Consider the following 19,449-nt stretch of genomic DNA (forward strand, 5'->3'; position numbering starts at 1 on the left):
CCACTTTACAAGAACAAGCTCTTGCCCCTCTACCACCAGTTGAGTTGGAAGCCAGAGCACAGACCAGACCTGGTAACACACGCCCAGCACTTGGCTGTTTTGCAGCTCTACCACTTTCAGTGGTTTTATCATAAGATACTAAAAGAACTGGTCCAAAGACAGCTGTAATGAAGTCCTCAATAGTGATTTTTATTAAATTAGTTGCTTTATAAAACATTGCAGATGTCATAATTGTTAACATAACAATTTGCCCAACTGTAGTAACTGTTGCAGTTTGCTAAGCAAGTTTTTTTTTTTTTTTTAAATGAAAGAAAACGGCTGAGTCGTGAAAAGATCTACCACAGCCCATGAGAAACCAAAAGGAAGTCTTGGTTTTGGGGTCTTTTTTTGGTTTTTTTTTTTTTTTTTACACTTAAACCAGGCAATTAACTGTTAAAGAATACCCAACCCATACAGCTGCATTAGTAGAAATTTAGATGAATGGAAACTAAACTTCATTCTCAAGACAGGAGTTGTTTCTCCTTTTTCTAAATAAGCAACTCTTTCCTGGTTCTGACCCACCAATTGTTCTGTTTCAATGTCGAGCTTTGAAGTAGCGGTATCTCAAGTGATGCATTTCCAGGCGCAGTATCCTCACTCTGAAGTTAGCAGTTCCCCTTCACAATATACTGAAAAATTCAAGCTCTAACTTAAGACAAAGCAATTGTAATACTAAGTGCACACCATGCCCTTGCCGCAAACTGCTTTTGTTCAAATGAGTCGTTCTGGGAGGTACAGTTAAGGCCATGTCACTGAACTGTGCTGGTAATAATACTTTGCCTTGTTCAAATTCATTTCCAATTTAGTGGCTGTTACTATAAAATTAAATAGCAACAGTTACCATTATCAGAATTTGGGGGTTTTTAACTGCAATTTACATAGCTTTTAAATGTCTTCATTCTAACCCCCGACCACAGCAGAGGAAGCCCAGTGCTTTCGCACGGACGTGTCAAGAGTTAAACCACCAGCACAGAGATACTGCAATTTTGATTGTAGCATTTGGCAGAATTTAAAGGAAGAAAAGTTGTGCTACATGTTTAAGGGATTATGGGCAACAGAAAGACAAAAGAAGGGGAGATAAATGTCACATGAAGTCTTCAAAGTCTTGTACGTATTCTCCATCGTATCCTCCATAATCAGCGAGGTCATCTTTCATAGTAGCCTTTAAACCACCTCCAGGCACAACACCTTTTTTCTTCTTTTTGGCTTTATTCTGCTTAAATAGGAAGAGCATGTTTGTTTACTTTGAAATCCACAGTAATTTGTCATTACTCTAATTAGCGCGATGCCACATGTCTTTGAGGTATGAGCATTTGCGTGCCCATGCGGTGAGTGCTCAGTTGATGATTTCTACCCCTGCCTTTCATCCCACACCGCCATCTATTCAGGGTAAAGCTCCAACATTTTCAGGTGTCCCACAGCTCCCTGCATCACAAACTTGCCCATGTTTGTCATTTGTCCTATTTTACCTAGACTCTAAACAAGTAAAAGAACTAAGTAAATGCAGAGTCCTGTGTTCAGTTTAGTGGAATTACCAAAATAATTAGGGAATTCAGTGTGGCTTCTGTCACCACAGCAGCTGAATATTTTCATTGCAAAAAAAATGAAAGTCCTAAACAAACTTTACAGAACGTTTCCCGGTAAAGCTCTTCCTTGCTGGCTTGGTGTAGGTGTAGCTTTCAGTGGTGACCAAACTAATTTACATGAAAAGCCAGCACAGAAGAGTAGAAAAATAGGAAGTATACTTTTTTTTTTCTTTTTAAACTTGTTTAGTTCCATAAGTCACAGGCTTCTCTCCGAAGTGCAGTTCATATTAAAGAAAAAGTTTGGCACATTTTCCAACTCCAGACTTAACGCATTAACACTATACAGAAAGTTTGTTTTGCATTGAACTGCTTCCCCCCCGGCCTGGAGCGGTAGAACTGGCGTCCCAGGAGAACACCTGCCACGGGAACAGTTTGTGCCCAAGACGTTTCCCATTCCCCATTTGCGAGTTACTCTTGTTGACAATGCTCAGCCATTTGTTTCCTACCAATCTGCCAACTGGATTTAGAACATACCAAAAGAGTTGCACTGCTTGTCATATTTTTTGCTTGATTTTGTTGCTATCTAACAATTCAATGAATCACTGAACTCCACCCCACCTGGAGTTTTAACATAGACATATGCTATAAAACATAACCTTTTGCATCACATAAGCGTCAGTTAAGCTATTACATCACTTTTTAAAACTTACTCTTCCTTGCCTGTGCAGTTATTGCTCCTTTAGTTTGTACAACAGCCTAAAAATCCTCGTTATCTGCTATTCAAAATCCCAAACTTCGGCAAAGATTTAAGTTACTTCCATAGATTGGTATTACATAGACATTTAGCTCTAAATGAGACCGGCTTCTGCCTTCAGAATATCTGTGTAAGCCATTTAACTCCAAGATAGCCTAAAATGGAACAAGGTTAGCACGCAGGTAACATTCACGTAAATTAATCAAAGTTTTGCCTGCGATCTCTAGAGTCAATCAACTCCAGGCTAACTCACACAGCAAAGAGTATTTAACTCTAAACCAGTATCTGAGGTTTTCATTTAACCTCCTGTTGCTGCCTCTAACAAAATCAGCAGTTTGAGTCAGCGCAAGACCCAGTCCCATTTTCCAGGTTAGCACCTTTAGCAGGTGTTGTTAGTGCTGCAGAAACATGGACAAGTCTTACCTTTTCTTGTTTTTGTTTTTCACTGCATAGTACTGTCAAAGTATTTGTGATCTTTTTCAAATCATCAATTTCCACTACAGTCAGGGAAGAAAGAAAAAAAAAAGATTCCTCAGCAATATTTTTCTTTGAAGGCAGTTAAACAATCTAACATCAACATGCTCTAAAAACTAGAAATAAGCATTAGTAATAAGTATGGGCAATTATTGGATTTATATCAGCAAAATACAGACTGGGTAATTCTGGTCCTTACAATCACAATTACTATTTCAGAGGGTCTCTAGTAAGCAGCTTCAATGTTGCAGAAGGTAAAACTTGTAAATTTTAGTGAACACAAAGCCCTAACAAGGAGGCATTTGAACAGTAAAATATGGATACAGTAAAACTTATCAAAAGGAGCAGCGGATTAACAGTAAGTTATTATTGTTAACAATCAGTGGTCCAAGAGGTTGTGAGTCCTTCACTTCAGAAGATCTGGAATCCATTTGAAATTAAGTTCCCAGCTCCAGGCAGCCAGTGATCGCTGGGCTTATACAGCACTCCACAGTGCCGAGGTACCGCTTCCCCGAAGGACAACACGTACAGTACAGGAAAAGATCTCAAGCAATGAATTCACCAAGTACTTCAGCCTACCACAGCCGTGCAACAAAACAAGTTTACAATAGTCCTCTCTCTGTATAGTTACATCTTGGATTACAGAACAATTAATTTTGCAGTCCCAGAATTACAGGAACTCAATTTTAGAATAGTTTCCTTCCAAATGAGCTACTTGAGTTATCCAGCTCAGAGAATTATATAATAATTATTATTATTATTATTATTCAGAAATGGCTTCAAGAAAAACATGCAAGATTTAGATCAGCATAAAAATTCACACTTTTTAAAATGACTGTCTTTAACTGACAGGCAGAAAGAGGAACTCTTGTACAAGCACATAATGTGTAATAAAGTATGTGGGAATGGAGTTGGATCGTAGCCAGCGAAACAGATTAGTACTTCACTTAGTATAAAGTACATGGATAAATCGTGATTTAACGTTTACTGTAACAGCACGTTTTCAACTCCGTTGCAGTTTTGGTAGCAGTGCATTCTAGGTTGTCTTTCGCTTAACTTACATGAAATACATACGTCTCGAACTAATGCTTCCAAAAAACTGGCATAATGTAATGACTTTTCATACTGTGTAATTTTCTCTTTTAGTAGTTTGCCAAATTCCGTAAACTCATCTTTTGAGGAGGGATTCATGGCATCTATTCCATAAGTGTTATTTACACCTGCACAGAAAGACAGACATATTAGAGAAAAACGTTAGCGGTGATCCCTAAAAGACGTCACCAGAGAAAACAAGTAACCTCGTTCACATTCAGTTCTTCACTGAAGCTTTACCGAACCAAAGCTGAGGTTTGCTCCCTCACTTCCCACTGGCTTCTGCCACACGGGAGCCAACAGCCCGAGTTACCAACCTGTACCAAGAGAGTTTGCCACAAAGCTTAGTAATTTGAACCTGCTATTCCTGCCCTCTGGAGCAGCGTGCGCTACACGAAGCCCCTTTCCCCTTAAATAAGGAGTTCCTGTCTTGAGCTCTTAAGTGCAAAATGTGTTTGGTTCTTTGCAACTGTATTCAATGCTCCCCCTCACCCCTCCCCCTCAAGGCACTGTACTCTTTCGGAAGACTCACAGAGCAGAATTTTCACCGCGTAATACGCTGTGTAATTCACTATAATCAAGGAAACACACTTTCATGTTTGAAGAATGCTGCTATGACTCAGTACCTTTGCTAGTTCTGTCACAGCACAAAACCAGAATGATCTGCTTTAAGTCTCCTTCGTCTACGCCAGGAAAGGAGCTCGTTGCCCTAACTGAGCTGCTTTCTCAACACCCAGCTTGTTACACGGACCGCCTGAAGTAAAGCACGCATGAGTTATGCTGTGCCACGCTTGTCCAAAGCCTCATTAAATCCACGTTGTAAAGCACCTCTGAACATTAAGAGACACCACTTTTTTTCTTTTTACAGTTGTCTTTTTACCTGAAGTACCAATATGTTGGAATATTTAGTCAGCCATCTTTTTCCTATAACCTCCTACCAAGACATGTTATGAAAAAGCACCTTCTATTCTAAAGATGTTTTTGTGTTTCTTGCAATTAGTCCTTCGTACCAGGACACGCCTCCAGTAGTTTGAATTTAAACCCCTCTTTACTCTCAGTAGCCCAACCTGCACGTGCTCCGACAGCCGAAGCCCGCTCCGTTCTCCCGGCAGGGTACCCCCAGGGAACACAGCTTTGTTTAGAGGACACAGCGCTGTTGTGATGCTACGGTTACATTGACTGGCTCGACTCGGGCACGGCACACTTACCAAATGTTTCTTTTGCTAACTCAAGGTCCGACTCCTCTTGTAATTTCTTTAGTCGTAGTTTGTCTGCTAACTGTTCTTCTGGTGTAAGTTCTTTCTGCTCCTCTGGTGCCTCTAACTGAATTATAAAGCGTATATAGGGAGAATGTTACATTTCTTACCCTTGAGCAGAGGTAGCACAAGAAATTGTGGTTTTTCCAGTGCCACTCGAATAGCTTACTTCTGCCTGAAGTCAATACACCTCAAGCGTGTACAAACCTGAAAACTACCCCAATACAGTGTAACAATGCCACCTTGTTTAATAAATTGTTCATTTTACAAGAAGTAGAAAGAAACACCTTCGTTCTCAGTTTCACAACTGCATGTTTTATCATGCGGTGCATACAAAAGAAACAGCGATAAGCATTATTTCAATAACCTGGTTAAATTGCAGAGAAATTAAAGCTAACACCCCCCAGATGTTATTAAGTACAAGACTTTTAACTTTGTTTTATCAGCATAGTCAAGATCTTTACAGGTCTTGTTCGACCTCAAGGAAAAATAAAAAATAATCAAACCTGCCCTTTAAGTTTTATAAGACCCAGAAGAAAAAAGGAGTTACCCTTTTTTTAAGTTCCTCTTGCTTTTTCTTCTGTAACTTTTCTTTTTCTTTTATTTTTTCTGCTATTTTCTTTTTTTCTGAAACTTTTGGTTCTGTAAAACATTGAACAATACAGCTCTCAAGAGGTCTACTGATTATTTTTTTTCAGCAACTACAGAAACACTAATGAAAGAGAAAGCCAGAGAGATCAATTACTGCAATCTGAACACAGAGAGCGTTAAAGGACATGCTTTGTCAAAAACAAAACTGACCCTATTTGGAAAGTGGGTTTGATGCTTCAGATGATACACTCAGGACAAAACCAGCACCTGTTCTGATGCTGCATACAGAGCCATGTATTACTTTTAAGGCTTACCTTGTTTTACCTCTGTCTCCTTTACTTCCTCCTCTTCCTCCTCATCATCCCAGTTATCCTACAAAATAAGTTTTAATTATGACTCTTTTACAGATACTTTCTACTTGTTTAGGTAACAAATACAAAGAACAGTAGCTTACATACAACCTCTTTAAATGCCCATGAATCTATTAACCGTACATACTAGAGAGAGAAGCGGGGAGGAAGTCGTGAGAGCTGTACAGCGAGGACACACCTTTTGGGACCTGACCAAGCCGTTTCAGGACCAGTTCTTACCAGGAAAAAGGCAGCTTTTATTCAAAGAATCAGAAAGCTCATGACAACATAGTTATAAAACCAAAATCAACGAACAGTCAAATCAACCCCCACAGTAAAACAGGAGTTTATTATAATTTCTTGTATGACACATTACAAGATCCTGGAATGTCATGGGATGCACGCATGTAGTACAGCCAGCGCTGGCAGCAGACCACTCAGCGGAAACCATTTTAAACCAGAACACACTGTCACCATCACCAACAGACCCGTTCCTTCCAAGGTACCCGCTCCCCCCAGCTGAGTGACACCAGCGTGCCCTTCTCCCCCATGCTGGGAAAAGCACTCGAGTGGCTGCACATGGAACCACGACGCACGGGGAACACTCACCCTGACCTGCTGCCAACGCAACGCACGGCAGGCAAGGCTGTGCTGCAGGAGCAGGGGAAGCAGCTGTAAGCAGGCAGAGAATGCAGGGGGGGCAGCTTTAGGCAGGAATACCAACTTTTAACAGGCACAAGACCCCATTTTGGACCAGTTTTTAACCAACTACTGCTGTTATAATAAGCAAAGGAGCTATCAAAAGACTTCCCACAAACAAATCACTTAAATGTTCTCCAACAGCCATCCCGTTCTCGAGTGTATTTGCAAATCGTCTCAGCTGCGCTGTTTGCAGTAACTCTGCCTCCAGCGTTCACCTTCAGCACTTTCAAGACTCATGGTGGTCCCCTACCCAGGTGGATGATCTGTGGTTCAAAATACTACACAGAACTGACCTGCTGACGTCATCTGCAGACTTTGCCAGCAGCAGCCCTGCAGTTTCTTCCTGACAGTTATCTGGGTAAGGGTTGTGGGAATATATATTCTTGTCCTAACGCCACTCCAAGTTCAAGCGGATGGCCTCTGCGTGGAAATCAATGCTCTAAAATGGATCTGAAGTTACATGCCGAGCACCACATGATGTACACACCAGAAGTTAAAGCCAAGAAATCTCACGGGAATCTAATTTTAGTTACCTGATTCAACTCAACTTGCAAGCTTAAGAGACTACATTTGACAAGACCTAGTTTACACAAAAATCACACTTCCTGTCAGTACATCATTATGGGTAAGCTTAAAACCCATAAGTCCTGAATTTTGTGGCTTCCACCTCACAACAGTAATGCAGGTGGTCATGCAAGCTATTTATTAATTTCTAAGGGTTGCTACTGGCATGGCAAAATAAAAGACATTGGCAGAAGAACTCAGTATTTCACTGCAATGTGCTGACCCAAGCAAGGAAGACACCCGAGTTCATCTACCAGCTCACTCAAGTTAATTGGCACTTGTAAGGGATTCAGCTTCCCTTCCACATTCCAAGAAGCTGACTTGAATTTGGAACAGCATTATTTTAGCTCATATCTAATTAAGAGTTTGTTACACCCACTTCTTAAATAGCTCTTTTCATTCCTGCTGTATATAGCTTGCTGCCTTATCCCTTGCCCTGTCCTTCACAGGCAGATTTTAACATCAGTATTTTATGGTGCAGAACCCCAGAGGAAGGGCAGCCTGTCCATGATGTAAAGGTACTCACAGGACTAAAGGAAACTACTGCACGTCATTAGTACGCTTGGGAGACTTAACAGGTATGTGGGCAAGACCTTCCACGCAATGACAGCCACACTCCCTCCCTGCAGCAGCCCACGTCCCTGCTAGCCATGCCTGCACGGGGACAGCGCGCGACAGCAGTTTCAGCTTGCAAAGCTCAGATGATGAAGCAGCGTAGAAATCGCAGACCCTCCAGAGGCAGTATGACCACCTGCCCTCCGGCCCAACCTCCCCCTGAGCTGTTAGGTGGAATTTAAGATCTCGACTTTAGCCGAAGGGATCATCGACTGCCGGGAGCCCACCTACAGCCACACCAGCAGAACCCCACTGCTGGAACCAGGGACAGGCAACATGAGCTCAGCCTCATCGGAGGAGTGCTCCCGGTAGGGCAGCCCGTGAGACATCACCATCTGAGGATTCAATCCTCAACCTGGTGTGCTAAGATCCGCAGGTCTCCCAGCTATGCTGAACACTGCCTCACTCTTCTCCAAGAATTTTTTTTTTTTTTAAATGGTGATAGAACATGATTAATATATTGGACAGGCTTCCCCCCCGCCCCCGGGGTGGGGGGGAACACCCAAATATACACCTATTTCTGTGTTTTATAAATTCCAGTGAACTCTCTTGGAGGAAAAGAAAATTGCTTTAGTGCTGTATCTTTGCACTGATACTAAGTAATTCAAAAATCACAGAATCACAGAATGGTCAGGGTTGGAAGGGACCTCTGGAGATCATCTAGTCCACCCCCCCGCCACAACAGAGTCTCCTACAGCAGGTTGCACAGGATGACGTCCAGGCGGGTTTTGAATGTCTCCAGAGTGGGAGACTCCACAACCTCTCTGGGCAGCCTGTGCCAGTGCTCTGCCACCCTCAAAGTAAAGTCCCTGCTCATGTTAAGATGGAACTTCCTATGTTCAAGTTTGTGCATCTTTATTGTTGAAATACTTCAAAGTTTTAAGCTACTTTAGTGGATATATTTTGGAATACTCATTTACACATACTTATCTAAAATAAGGCTACTGAAAACATCTTCTGTTTCATGTAAATAAACCCTTGATGAGAGCAGCTCTCTTACAATTTCATATGCTCCATCAGATGTACCTTAGACATATGATAATATACATTATTCTCCCAAAAAACAGAAGACATGATTAGAAAGTGACGGGTACTCCAGCATTTAGATTCCCAGCTAAACCTGAACGCTCTCCTTCAAAGAGAAACAACTGTACCATGACAAAGGCTGTCGCCTGGATTAGAACACACACATTTCCCAGTTTTGGCTTTGTTAAGCACAGAATTGCCCAAGAGTAAATAGATGAAAATTCCTTGGCAGGAGGCCTGTTTTCTGGGAAACTTGTGTTCTGGGTAACACTGGAGAGTGGTTTTGTTACTGATGAAGATGCTAATTTTAAATCTGGGGAAGTCAAAGTTTCCTGAACTTAACAGTTTGAGTTCATTACTAAAAAATCTTCCAAAATAAATTACAGGATCTGAATATGTAAAACACATTCCAAGGTGTGAAATAACAACTCATGGTCAGAAAACACTTTGTGCTTCTATTTGAGACCAATGTCATTTTCTCATGCGGGTATTTCCCCAAGGTGGACCCTTGCAAATAAGGTACCGAGAGCCGAAGTGACCATCTCCCAAGCTCAGTTCTGCCATCTTTAGTGTTTATACAAGAAGAGCAAATCAAAGTAAAATAAATCGGGGTTGTTTTGCTGGACCAGTCCTTCTCTAGATGCAGCTCCAGTACTAAAACCATAATCCTGCAGAAAAAGTTAAGTAGTTGCATTCTTACTACATGTGGGAAAACTGTTCCTTTGTTAAAACGGTCACAGAAAGCACAGGTGTCTTCAAGAGAATAACACTTTACACTCTGGTTCTCCTGGACACATTCTATCACAGCAGAAAAGTTTCTCACTTTCAAAGAAAGGAGGAAGAGCAAGCCTCACAGAGACAATGAGTCTAAGAGATGGGTATATATACACATATACACATATACATATATAAATTATATATATACGCATAGGGTTACATTCTAACCACACTCTTTACAAATGACTGTAGCTACTCTATACAGAGATACCTTTACTTATTCTGCTTGCTGTAATGTGACACCTATGATAACTATAGGGTGTGGGTGTTATTAATTGAAGAAGGAAAATGGACAGCCTATAACTTAAAAAAAAAAAAGTTAAAAAATTTTTGAGAGAGATGAACTACTTTTTTTTTGTACTATTTACAAAACGAATACCCACCCCAAGCCCCAAGGACACCGTGTTGGTGTTTTTCAGAGATTCTGGTAACAGAGTCAGCAGCCTAAATAACAAACTCACCGAGAGTCCTCACCCAGTAAGCAGCAACACTCTACTTCAGAAAACTTCATACTTGTGACCATACTATAATGACCAAATCACCTCCTGAGACTGTCTATTACAGTATCTCATCAGCCTGATTTGAAACAAAAAGGTCTTTTTCAGTTGACCTATTTCCATTCCTTACATCCATCAAGCCCGTTCCTTGTATGTTCCCCTACCATCATGTTGCTTACTGTCCGTATGAACACAGAGCAAACTGAAGTTTCTGTGGCATCCACCATTCAGTCCCCCCGGCTTGCTAAGGGACAGCTGGAAGTAGGAGAAAACAAGCTTGTAAGGGAGGTCTGCTTTCATAAGCATCAGAAATGAACACCTGCATGTTTTAATACCGATTCCATGCACACGTCACTCTTTGAAACACAGTAAAAATCCATTTCAAATAGTGCCTTAGGTAAACTTATTTAAAGTGATATGGGCACTACCAAATCTGAAAGCGTACAGTGAGGCTGCTGTACTTTCCAACTGCGGCGGTGGGGCCCAGGGAAGGGGGGCAGGGTGTGAGTGTGTGAAGAAGTAGGAAAAAGGGGTGAAAAAGACGAGACATACTGCTACAACACAGGAGCTTCTGGTCAATAGCTGAAGCACAGACACAGCACTGCTTTCATTAAATCCAATCCTAACGTCTCACCTCAGCGCACCATACTCAAAACTACTACGAATCTGAAAGGCTACAGAAAGCACGGGGCAACTAGCCGGTGACAGGCAAGCGGCCGGCGGCCTGGCATGCAGCTGGGAAGCAGCAGGTGGATCCCCCGAGAACAGGAGACGCCTCTTGAGGCTTGAAAGGCGCCTGTCTGTCTTTTTCTTCCCCGGGAGACCCAGCAGAGCGGGCAGGAAGGGCAGCAGAAACGCCCGCTCCGAGCGGGGACTGGGGGGTGCAGGGCACTTGGCATTTTGACTCGTCACCGGTAACCGACCGCTGCCCTTTCGGAGCGCCAACACCCGGGAGTCGTTTCCACACCGGCGGAGCCGCCGCGATCCGCCCGGGCCTCCCCGCCGCTCCCCCGGCCGCGGGCCAGCGCCTCACCACCGGAGACGCGTGAATCCGGCCGGCCCGGCGAGTCCGACCCACCCGGCGGGAGGTTTCCTCACCCGCCGCCCGGGCCGCCCCTGCCCCGGGCCGGGCCGCGCCGCGCCGCCGCGGGCCCGCGGCCCCCGCACACGCGGCACCATATGGCAGCGGCCTGCGGCGGGCCCGGCCCGCTCCCCGCCGCCCCCGGGCCGCGGCCGGCCGGCGGGGCCGGCCCCGGAGCCACGCCACGCCGCGAGGGCCCGGCGAGGGCCCGCCCGGCCGCACCTTCACGTCGTCCTCCTCATCCTCGCCGGCCCAGCGGTCTCCGGCCACTCCCGGCACCAGCCGCTTCGCCACCGGCTCCACCACCTCGAAGCTGTCGGCGTCTGTGGGGGAGAGGAGAGCGGGTGAGGGCGAGCGGGCGAGGGCGGGCGGAGGGCGCCGGCGGGGCGCGGCGACCGCCACCTACCCCACGAATCCGCCGCCTCCGCCGCCATCTTCCCCGCCGAGCCGCCACCGCCGGCGCTCGCAGCAGGCACGGTGAGCACAGCCGCGCCAGAGCGGCCCCAGCCAGCGCCGCGCGCGGGGCACGCCGGGACGGCGGCGGACCGCCGGGCCCACGCCCCGCCCGCCGACGGCGCGCGCTCCACCCTCCTCCCTCGAGCTCCGCCCACTGCGGAGCGGGAGGGGGCGACGGGCGCCATGATGGGGGTCTGGGGGATGGGGCTGTCCCTTGCCGGGCGGGATTATGGGAGGCGGCGGCCGAAGGGGAGCGGTGCCGCCCTCATCCTTCACACTCCCGCCGGCGGGCCGGCTCTCTTTCCGGCGCGGTGCTCTCCCCAGGGGAGGCCCCTTCCCCGCGGGCTCTGCGGCGCTATCGGGGAGCGACAGCCGCGGCCTGAGGGGAGCGGCGCCCGGCGGGTCAGGCCCTGAGGGGAGCGCCGCCGCCGGGAGCGGTGGGACACGGGTTGGGTTCTCTCCTGTGGTTGAGTGTGTCCGCGCAAGGGGAATAAAGCGGGCAGCGTGTTGAACTACGGCAGTTGTTCCGGGAAACGGTGTCCTGGTGCGTTGCCCTCTAAAAAAAGAAAGGAAGGAAAAGAGCTGTAAAAATTACTGTAAGAATTTTTACACGGCTCTAAACCGTGCCTGTACTCGGCACGTGCTACTGCTTCAAATCCCAGGTACGGTGGAAGCAGTAACATTTCACACCTGCACAGCCGCACCGTACGAGGAAGCTGGCGACTTTGAAAGGCTTTTCCCAGCGCTGGTGCATGAGGAGCCCGGGGAGTCGGCCCCCGACCCGCAAGCTGGCCTGCCCTGATACAAAGCCGGAGGCAGCGTGGGCTGATTCCACGCACCCTCTGCAGGTGGCAGAGCTTTAACATAAACAGACAACGCCACGAAAAATAGCATCAGCTTTGAGAAGCGAGCGGGAGAGGGGGTGAGCTTCGCCAGCTGACACTTCCGCAACTGTTCCCCGTTGTCCTGTTCGTGTTTGCTCAGGCGTCATCTTCTGATCCTGCAGACGGGCTGCTCTACGACAGTGAAAGAAACATTAAGTCTCATTCAGAAACTTGGTTTCTAGGTATCGATTCTTGAAAATTCTTGTTTCTTGTAAGAAACAAGCACAACAATGGAATATAAAGGGATAGAAAAAAGGGGAAAATAGTTTAAGGTGTTTTTTTTAAAAAGGAGAAAATCCTGTTAAAGTATATATCAGGGAATTCCCCTAGGAGTTACCCTCATACCTGGTCTGAATTTATTCCCTTATCTTTGCTGCCATGACTCCTTTTTTTCCTTAGGGAAGAAAAAGCAAGAAGCACACTCTTCTAAAGATCCTTTACCTGTTAAAATACTAATGCACAATTCAAACAGAGCAAAAGGCAAGGGGTAGGAAAACACCCCAACTGCTGACCACTAAACTTCCTTGGCTGACTTTCCTTAGGCTGACTCAGATTCTTCTTTTCCTTTCTTAAAATGTTAGCAGTACTGAGGAGTTAAATGCTTGTTGCTTTTCAGTCAGTCCCAAACTGCTTGGTTCTATGAACGTGGTCATTTTAAAGTGTTCTGGGCTCTGTGCTATTTAATAACGTTTAGCAGTCATGACATGAAGATTAGCATTAAGGTACCTTGACAGCATCCCCCTTAACTTCTGAGGGACTCGCGTGCACTGCCTTAGGAGCGCCATCGTGCGATCTTGGATGTAGTCTGCCTAGAAGCAGCGTGCTTCTGTTGCAACACCGGAATAATTTCTAATTGATAGAGACACTGGAGACTGGACAAGAAGTGAGAGCCACAAATCCAAAAGTTCCTCCTAGGAAGGCCTGTGTCCACCTGAACACTGCCTTTGGCTGGTTTCACTTCAGAGGACTTTGGGAATGGAATGTGGAGAAGTTCATCCTCCAATACTGTTATTTGAACATCTGTCACACTGACTCCACTTGGCAAATAATCTAAATGAAATTGTAATAACATGTGTTACCATATTGGCAGAAGGCACAGCCTAATGAAGTTAGGTGAGAAGATACAAGATGTGATTATCAATGCATTGCTGGTGGCACGACAGTACGTTTCTCCAGGTGTTCAGCAAAAGTGATGAACGAAGTTGGTCAAACTCTCAGGTGAGGACACACTTCCAGTGCCGCTGCAGTGACCCCCCTGGCAGTGTGTGTGGGGGTTTCAGGCTGGCTGCATTCGGTCGCCTCTCACAGTCCCGGTGGAAATGCGTTACGCGAGGAATTTAATGGAATGATTATATGGCTGAGTGAGAGAGAGAAGGAAAGAAAAAATAGTTGAAGTCTGATTTCTAAATGTTGCAATAAAGTGTCTCCTAATCCCCTAAATAATAGGATAAGCTTATGGTAAAGGGAGGTTATGACTTAGTCATTTCGTAGCTTTCAGGGTTGTGACCAACCAGGAGGAACCACGGGCGAATGGCTGCAGTGAGCTGCTAGCGATGGTCTGGCAGCCAGAATACACTTTCCCAGCGTACCCGCATGATGCTGTTTAGGGTGTGAGTCTTAGCTCAGATTCCCGAGGGATTGTGGCCTTGTGACCACCAGAGCAGTATAGGCGAGTCCTTTACTAAAAGCTTCAAACGCAGTAGCTGACCTTAACCAAATGGAGCAGGAGTGTAAAGATCGCCCACGAGAATTAAGTGTCCACAAATACAACACTGGGTCATCAGACTGAAGGCAGACTCGAGAGATGGAAAGGCTGTCGTCCCAGGACACAAATCCAACTGTAAGTTTTCACTCTTCTCCAACCTCCTCCCCACCGATCCTGGGGAACGTTTTATTTGGAAACTCTCAGGCCCATCTCGTCCCTTCAGGTGGCTCTGCCCACAAGAGCAGGAGAGAGACCTCGGCCAGTCCAGAGCTCAGGTTGTCAGAGGTAAGCAGACCTCTGTCACAGACCTCATGGCGTTTGATGCTCCACATGGTCTGGATGTTGCTGACGGAGCAGGTTAGAAGTGGAGGACACCTTTACCTCAGGATTGAACACCAAAGCCACGATGCGCCTGGGGGCTATGGACCAGCTCCCCCCCGAGCCTCCTCCAGCCCAGCTTTTCGGTGGTATGTTTCCTTCCACCTTGTGTCAAATAACATCAAATACATAAAAGCTGGAAACACTTCATCCAGTGTACTTCACTGCCACCTCCCAACTCTGATTTCTGTAAGCAATTAAGTGGAAAAGGAGGATATATTTTCTCTGAAGATAATAAATTTAGAAGAACATGTGTCTTTCATATAAGAAGTAGAATGATGTATGATTCTATTTATCATCCTTTTTTTTTGTTGTTAGCCATTTACCCGGCAATATACATAACAATAGAGCCATAACTATAGATCCAACAATGTCATAAGTTATATCCTCACCAAGTCTACACAGAGTTTCATAAGCTCAGTATGCTGTGAGGATAATTATGAAACCGCCAAGAACTATGCACTGACTGGGAATGTAAATTATAAAAATGTTATGTATTTACACAGCACATTTAAAGTAATTTAAACATTTGGATTAAAACAGTGAAGTATTATTCCCATTGTATAGATGAGGAAATTAAGGCACAACAAAAAAAAATGCCGCTCAACACAGCTCTGAGTCAGAGGAACTACCGCCTTCTAGGAAACGGAACAGTTCTCACATTGGAGAAATGTAAAGTTTCTGCTTAGGAGGAGAAACAAATAAAAACGAGACAGATGGGGCCTTGTGGTCATTTTACAAAAGACAGCCACTGGAATATGGGTCACACATTGAAAATCAGACTCAAAGCAAGACTATCTTAAAAGAATCTGGTGGGACAATTTTAGAACATAAACCACATCTATTTTTTTTCTTGTTCGGCCTCCAGTATCCTGAACTTTTAAAACACATACACAACACTTCTTTTCCTTCGGTTTTAAAGGCTGAAAACTGACGTGAGAAATGTCTCGCTTTACAGAAGAGAGTCCTCAATGAAGAATGATCTCAGCTAAAAATCATGAAAACAGTAGCCAGAGCATAAATATTTAATATAAATCTTTATGATTCTATATACTATAAATGATTGCAGAAGAAACACAAATTTGTAGAACATGAGTTCTCTTCCAATTGTATTTTACAAGATTCAGCCTATTGGTACAATGACATTTTTGCAAGTATCAAAAAAATAAAGCAAACCAGTATTACATTACACGGTCAAGACAACCAAAATAGTGATGTGCTTCACAAAGTCTATACAAGTTAAGCTTCAGCAGACCAGCCTTGCTTGTTTCCAAACAAAACCCCTTGCTGCCAATTTTTTTTTTTTTTTTTTCATTTTTTTTTACAAAATTATGACTACTAGCTAAGAAAACGATGCGCCTATGCTACTTCTCCTCAGCCATTTATCAACTTGTTTAGGATTTAAGTGTCAAGAACCCAAGATGCAAATCTGAAATGACGTGGGTTTGGTGGAATGAAATCTTTGAGAGCAGTCCTTTCGCGTCTTCAAGACAAACAGTGACACTGTTCTCCAGCTGAACAACTTTAATGCGACAGTTATTTTTTCCAGAAAAATTGTTTTCCTGTGAACCTTCCCTCAGCTTCCGCTCCCCAGCAGCTTTAAGTCGGCTAAGGCCCGGAGCCCGCGGTGCCGCACTCTTCCTGTATTCTGTCACGGGCAGTTTTCGGCTGGGTCAGCTCCCGGCACAGGTTTACCACGCGGCTGCACGGGCACCAGCGCAGCGCGGGCACAAGGGAGCAGGTAACTAACACGACCCAGGGCGGGAAGGACGAGCAGGAGAGAAAGGCTGCCAGCGCTCCCTCAGCCCAGAGCGCTGCAGAACTCTGCTGCAGTCCCAGGTTTTCTTGTCAGTCTGCCCATTTCAACTGTGTACCGTTCACACAATGGATTTTAAACTCCCTTTTAACTCCAGTCCTCCAAACAATCTTTTCGCCTGAAGATTCTGACAACACACCTTTGATGGATTACTTCTCCGAGAAAGAGGCATTTGTCTTCCAAAAATGAAGACCTTTACCTCACCCTCAGGAGGCGAAGGCTGCGGACAAGTGGCTGCACGCTGCGCTCTGACGCTCACTGCATTGCCTGTCTGACTGCGGTTGCTTTAGTTGTTCTTTGTATCGGTCTTTGATAATGAGCTTAAGGAAGTTTAATGGCATGAAACATGGAACTGGCATGACTGCAGCTCAACGGTACCATCTGTCGTCTTTGCCACACGGATCCAGAGCAGTCCACCCACCAAACACTGCCTGTTTAACTCAACGCTCTACTTACAGTGGAAGACATTATTTTCATAGAAAAGCGATTAGTTTCTCTTGGCACCCGTCAGAACAAACTTGTCCAAGTGAGCTGTATCATAGCAGGAGGTATTGTCCTTTTTTTAAATTGACATTAGGTTGTGAACGTTTACTTTCTGGCCTTGACTTCTTGAATTCGCTGAAGTTATAATTTAGCTGTCTGTACAAGATTCATTTCAACTGTGCAAACATTAATTTTACATTGCAATTTTAGCTTTGCAGAAGTGTGGTCTCCAAGTGGAATGTAGCAGGAGCACAGCACAGCGAGGGGACGGAAGAAGGCACGGTTAACTTTTCTCATTCCCCACACTTGGGCATACTCAGTGCTGCTCCAGTCCTCGCTCAGAAGCAAGAAGAATGACGGCAAGGGTCACGTCACTGGTTCAGTAGCCACAGTTCCTCACGATAGAGGAATCTTATCACAGGCAGGGCTCGCCTTCATTCTCCTATAAATTGTGAAGTTATGTATCTCATCTACTTTAATATACTAACGATATGTGGTTGATTCACGTTGGTTTAGACAAAGAAGAATAAAGGGTACGGTTTGCAATGCAATGCTATAGGGAAGCCAGAACCAGAAGGAACAATAAAGGAATATGGGTATTTACTTAGTAGAGTCACAGTATTTTTGTGTTTCTGGACAGCTTTCCTTACCAAACAAGCTCTACTATTACAGGCGGTTTCAGAGCGGGCCCATGTTACTGTTCTGCTGGTGGCAGAGGCTGGATGAGGTTTCCATCTGCTCCACCTTCTCCTCATCCCCTCCCTTCCTGGTCCCTCTCCTCTTTGGGGCTCGATGCTTTTTCAGCTGCGCCAATCCAACCACCAGTACAGCTGCCCTCCAACTCGGCTGTCGGAAAGAGCTGGCTCTGGGGATGGGGGACGCTGTGCCACGAGGAGGACACTTGCTTCTCGCAGGGAGCCAGAGCAAACTGTTCCCACAGCTCTGCTGCCACGGCAGACGGACCCGGCACCGCTCCCGCCAGCGCTGCGTTCTGTTCTCCTTCAGCACAGCACTCAGATACCTGATTATTTTTGATAACGCATTGAAGTGCTTTGTTTAAAGAAGATATGTCTCCTTAGCATGCCTTTGGTTGATACCACTCTCGTTTTGGGAGGTTTTTAATCAGGTCTTGAAACATTCAGGCTTTCTGATACATTTCAAAAGTAATGAAAAAAAGGAAAGTGAAATTAATCAAAGGTGGAAAGGAAGCAAATAATACCAAGGTGAAGGCTATTCTAGCTATACAGCAATTTAAGGAAAAAAAAAAGATTGAACATGTACTGCCAAAATAAGTATGAAAGACGTTATTTTGCCGTCAGAACCAAGAATGCTCAAACCTAGAACAGAATACAGATGGACATGTGAAATTAACACGATTATCCTTAATCAAGCAAAAGACCACAAATGAAATCATTAAGAACTTTGGGAATAGGATGTTGTTTTCTAAAAATACATAAAATTGGAATAAAAGATACAGCTACAAGATTAACTGCTTAAGTTGCACAATTCTACATTCAAGACTCGAGTAATGCACATAGTTGAGACTCCCCCGGTTATCGGTGTCAATTTTGGCGTGCACAATTTGATCCAGACTCGTGTCAGAGAAACAGTCAAGTCTCACCCTCGAGACTAGTAAGATGAAAATAAAACCTGATGGATTATAACTTTGCTTCATGCGAAGACTGTTTATGCCAGAAGTGTTTGACATTTTTAGGAACTTACATTTTGAAGAAGGTAGACTCATTCTGCAAAGAAAGTTCAGAATGATAAATACCAGACTTGCAGCACATTAAAATATTAATATTTAATATGTTTACTAAGCAGTCTCTGTTATTTTTGTTGTGCATCTATGTAGAACTAAATCCCTCAATTTACATTTGGATTTCCCTCACTGATCTGATCATCACAACACAGATACAGCTGTAAAGTGCAATGTATGCTTTGGTTTCCTTAACTAAAGAAAGCACTTTTAGAATGGTTTTAGCCAAAGATAGGACCCACGTGTTTAAGGACATTATTTGAACAGATGATCATCTCTTTTTACAGTCAGAGAAAGCGATGAACTACTTAACAAAAACTGTTTCATTCTGGTAGACTAGTGAATTTTAAAGCAGTTCTATTATGTCAGTTACTTGGAGAAATTTGGAAGAATTCCACGTGAAACAAGGATTCACTCTTAAACTAATTAGAAATCTCAGATTTAGATTTACATTTTGAAGAACAACTGAAAAATAGTTGGCAAACCATGTAGCAATTCAAATACAAGCTGACCATTTTCAAAATCTATAAATATTTCCAGAGCCATCTTATCGACATAAAAACAGGAAGGAACGGGGATGGTTACAGGGTTCACACGTCTGCGCAAAAGCATATATAAAGGTAA

General features: G+C 44.5%; 1 protein-coding gene across 2 annotated transcripts; it reads right to left on the minus strand.

Moving 5' to 3' along the window:
• Positions 1-168: 168 nt before the first annotated feature.
• On the minus strand, positions 169-11,907 carry EIF3J (eukaryotic translation initiation factor 3 subunit J). Of its 2 annotated transcripts, none has more exons than XM_082488995.1 (8): positions 11,751-11,907; positions 11,567-11,667; positions 6,047-6,104; positions 5,692-5,783; positions 5,094-5,208; positions 3,855-4,013; positions 2,743-2,816; positions 169-1,252 (listed from the first exon to the last, which is right to left on the minus strand). In XM_082488995.1, the coding sequence occupies exons 1-8, from the start codon at positions 11,776-11,778 to the stop codon at positions 1,124-1,126; spliced, it is 756 nt and encodes a 251-aa protein (XP_082345121.1). In that variant the 5' UTR covers positions 11,779-11,907; the 3' UTR covers positions 169-1,123. The 2 variants fall into 2 exon arrangements, with proteins under 2 accessions (XP_082345121.1, XP_082345120.1); XM_082488994.1 differs by having other exon boundaries at positions 169-1,255.
• Between the last annotated feature and the right edge of the window lie 7,542 nt (positions 11,908-19,449).

This window comes from Vanellus vanellus (genome assembly GCF_965231255.1).
Source record: "Vanellus vanellus genome assembly, chromosome: 11".
Classification (NCBI taxonomy): Eukaryota; Metazoa; Chordata; class Aves; order Charadriiformes; family Charadriidae; genus Vanellus; species Vanellus vanellus.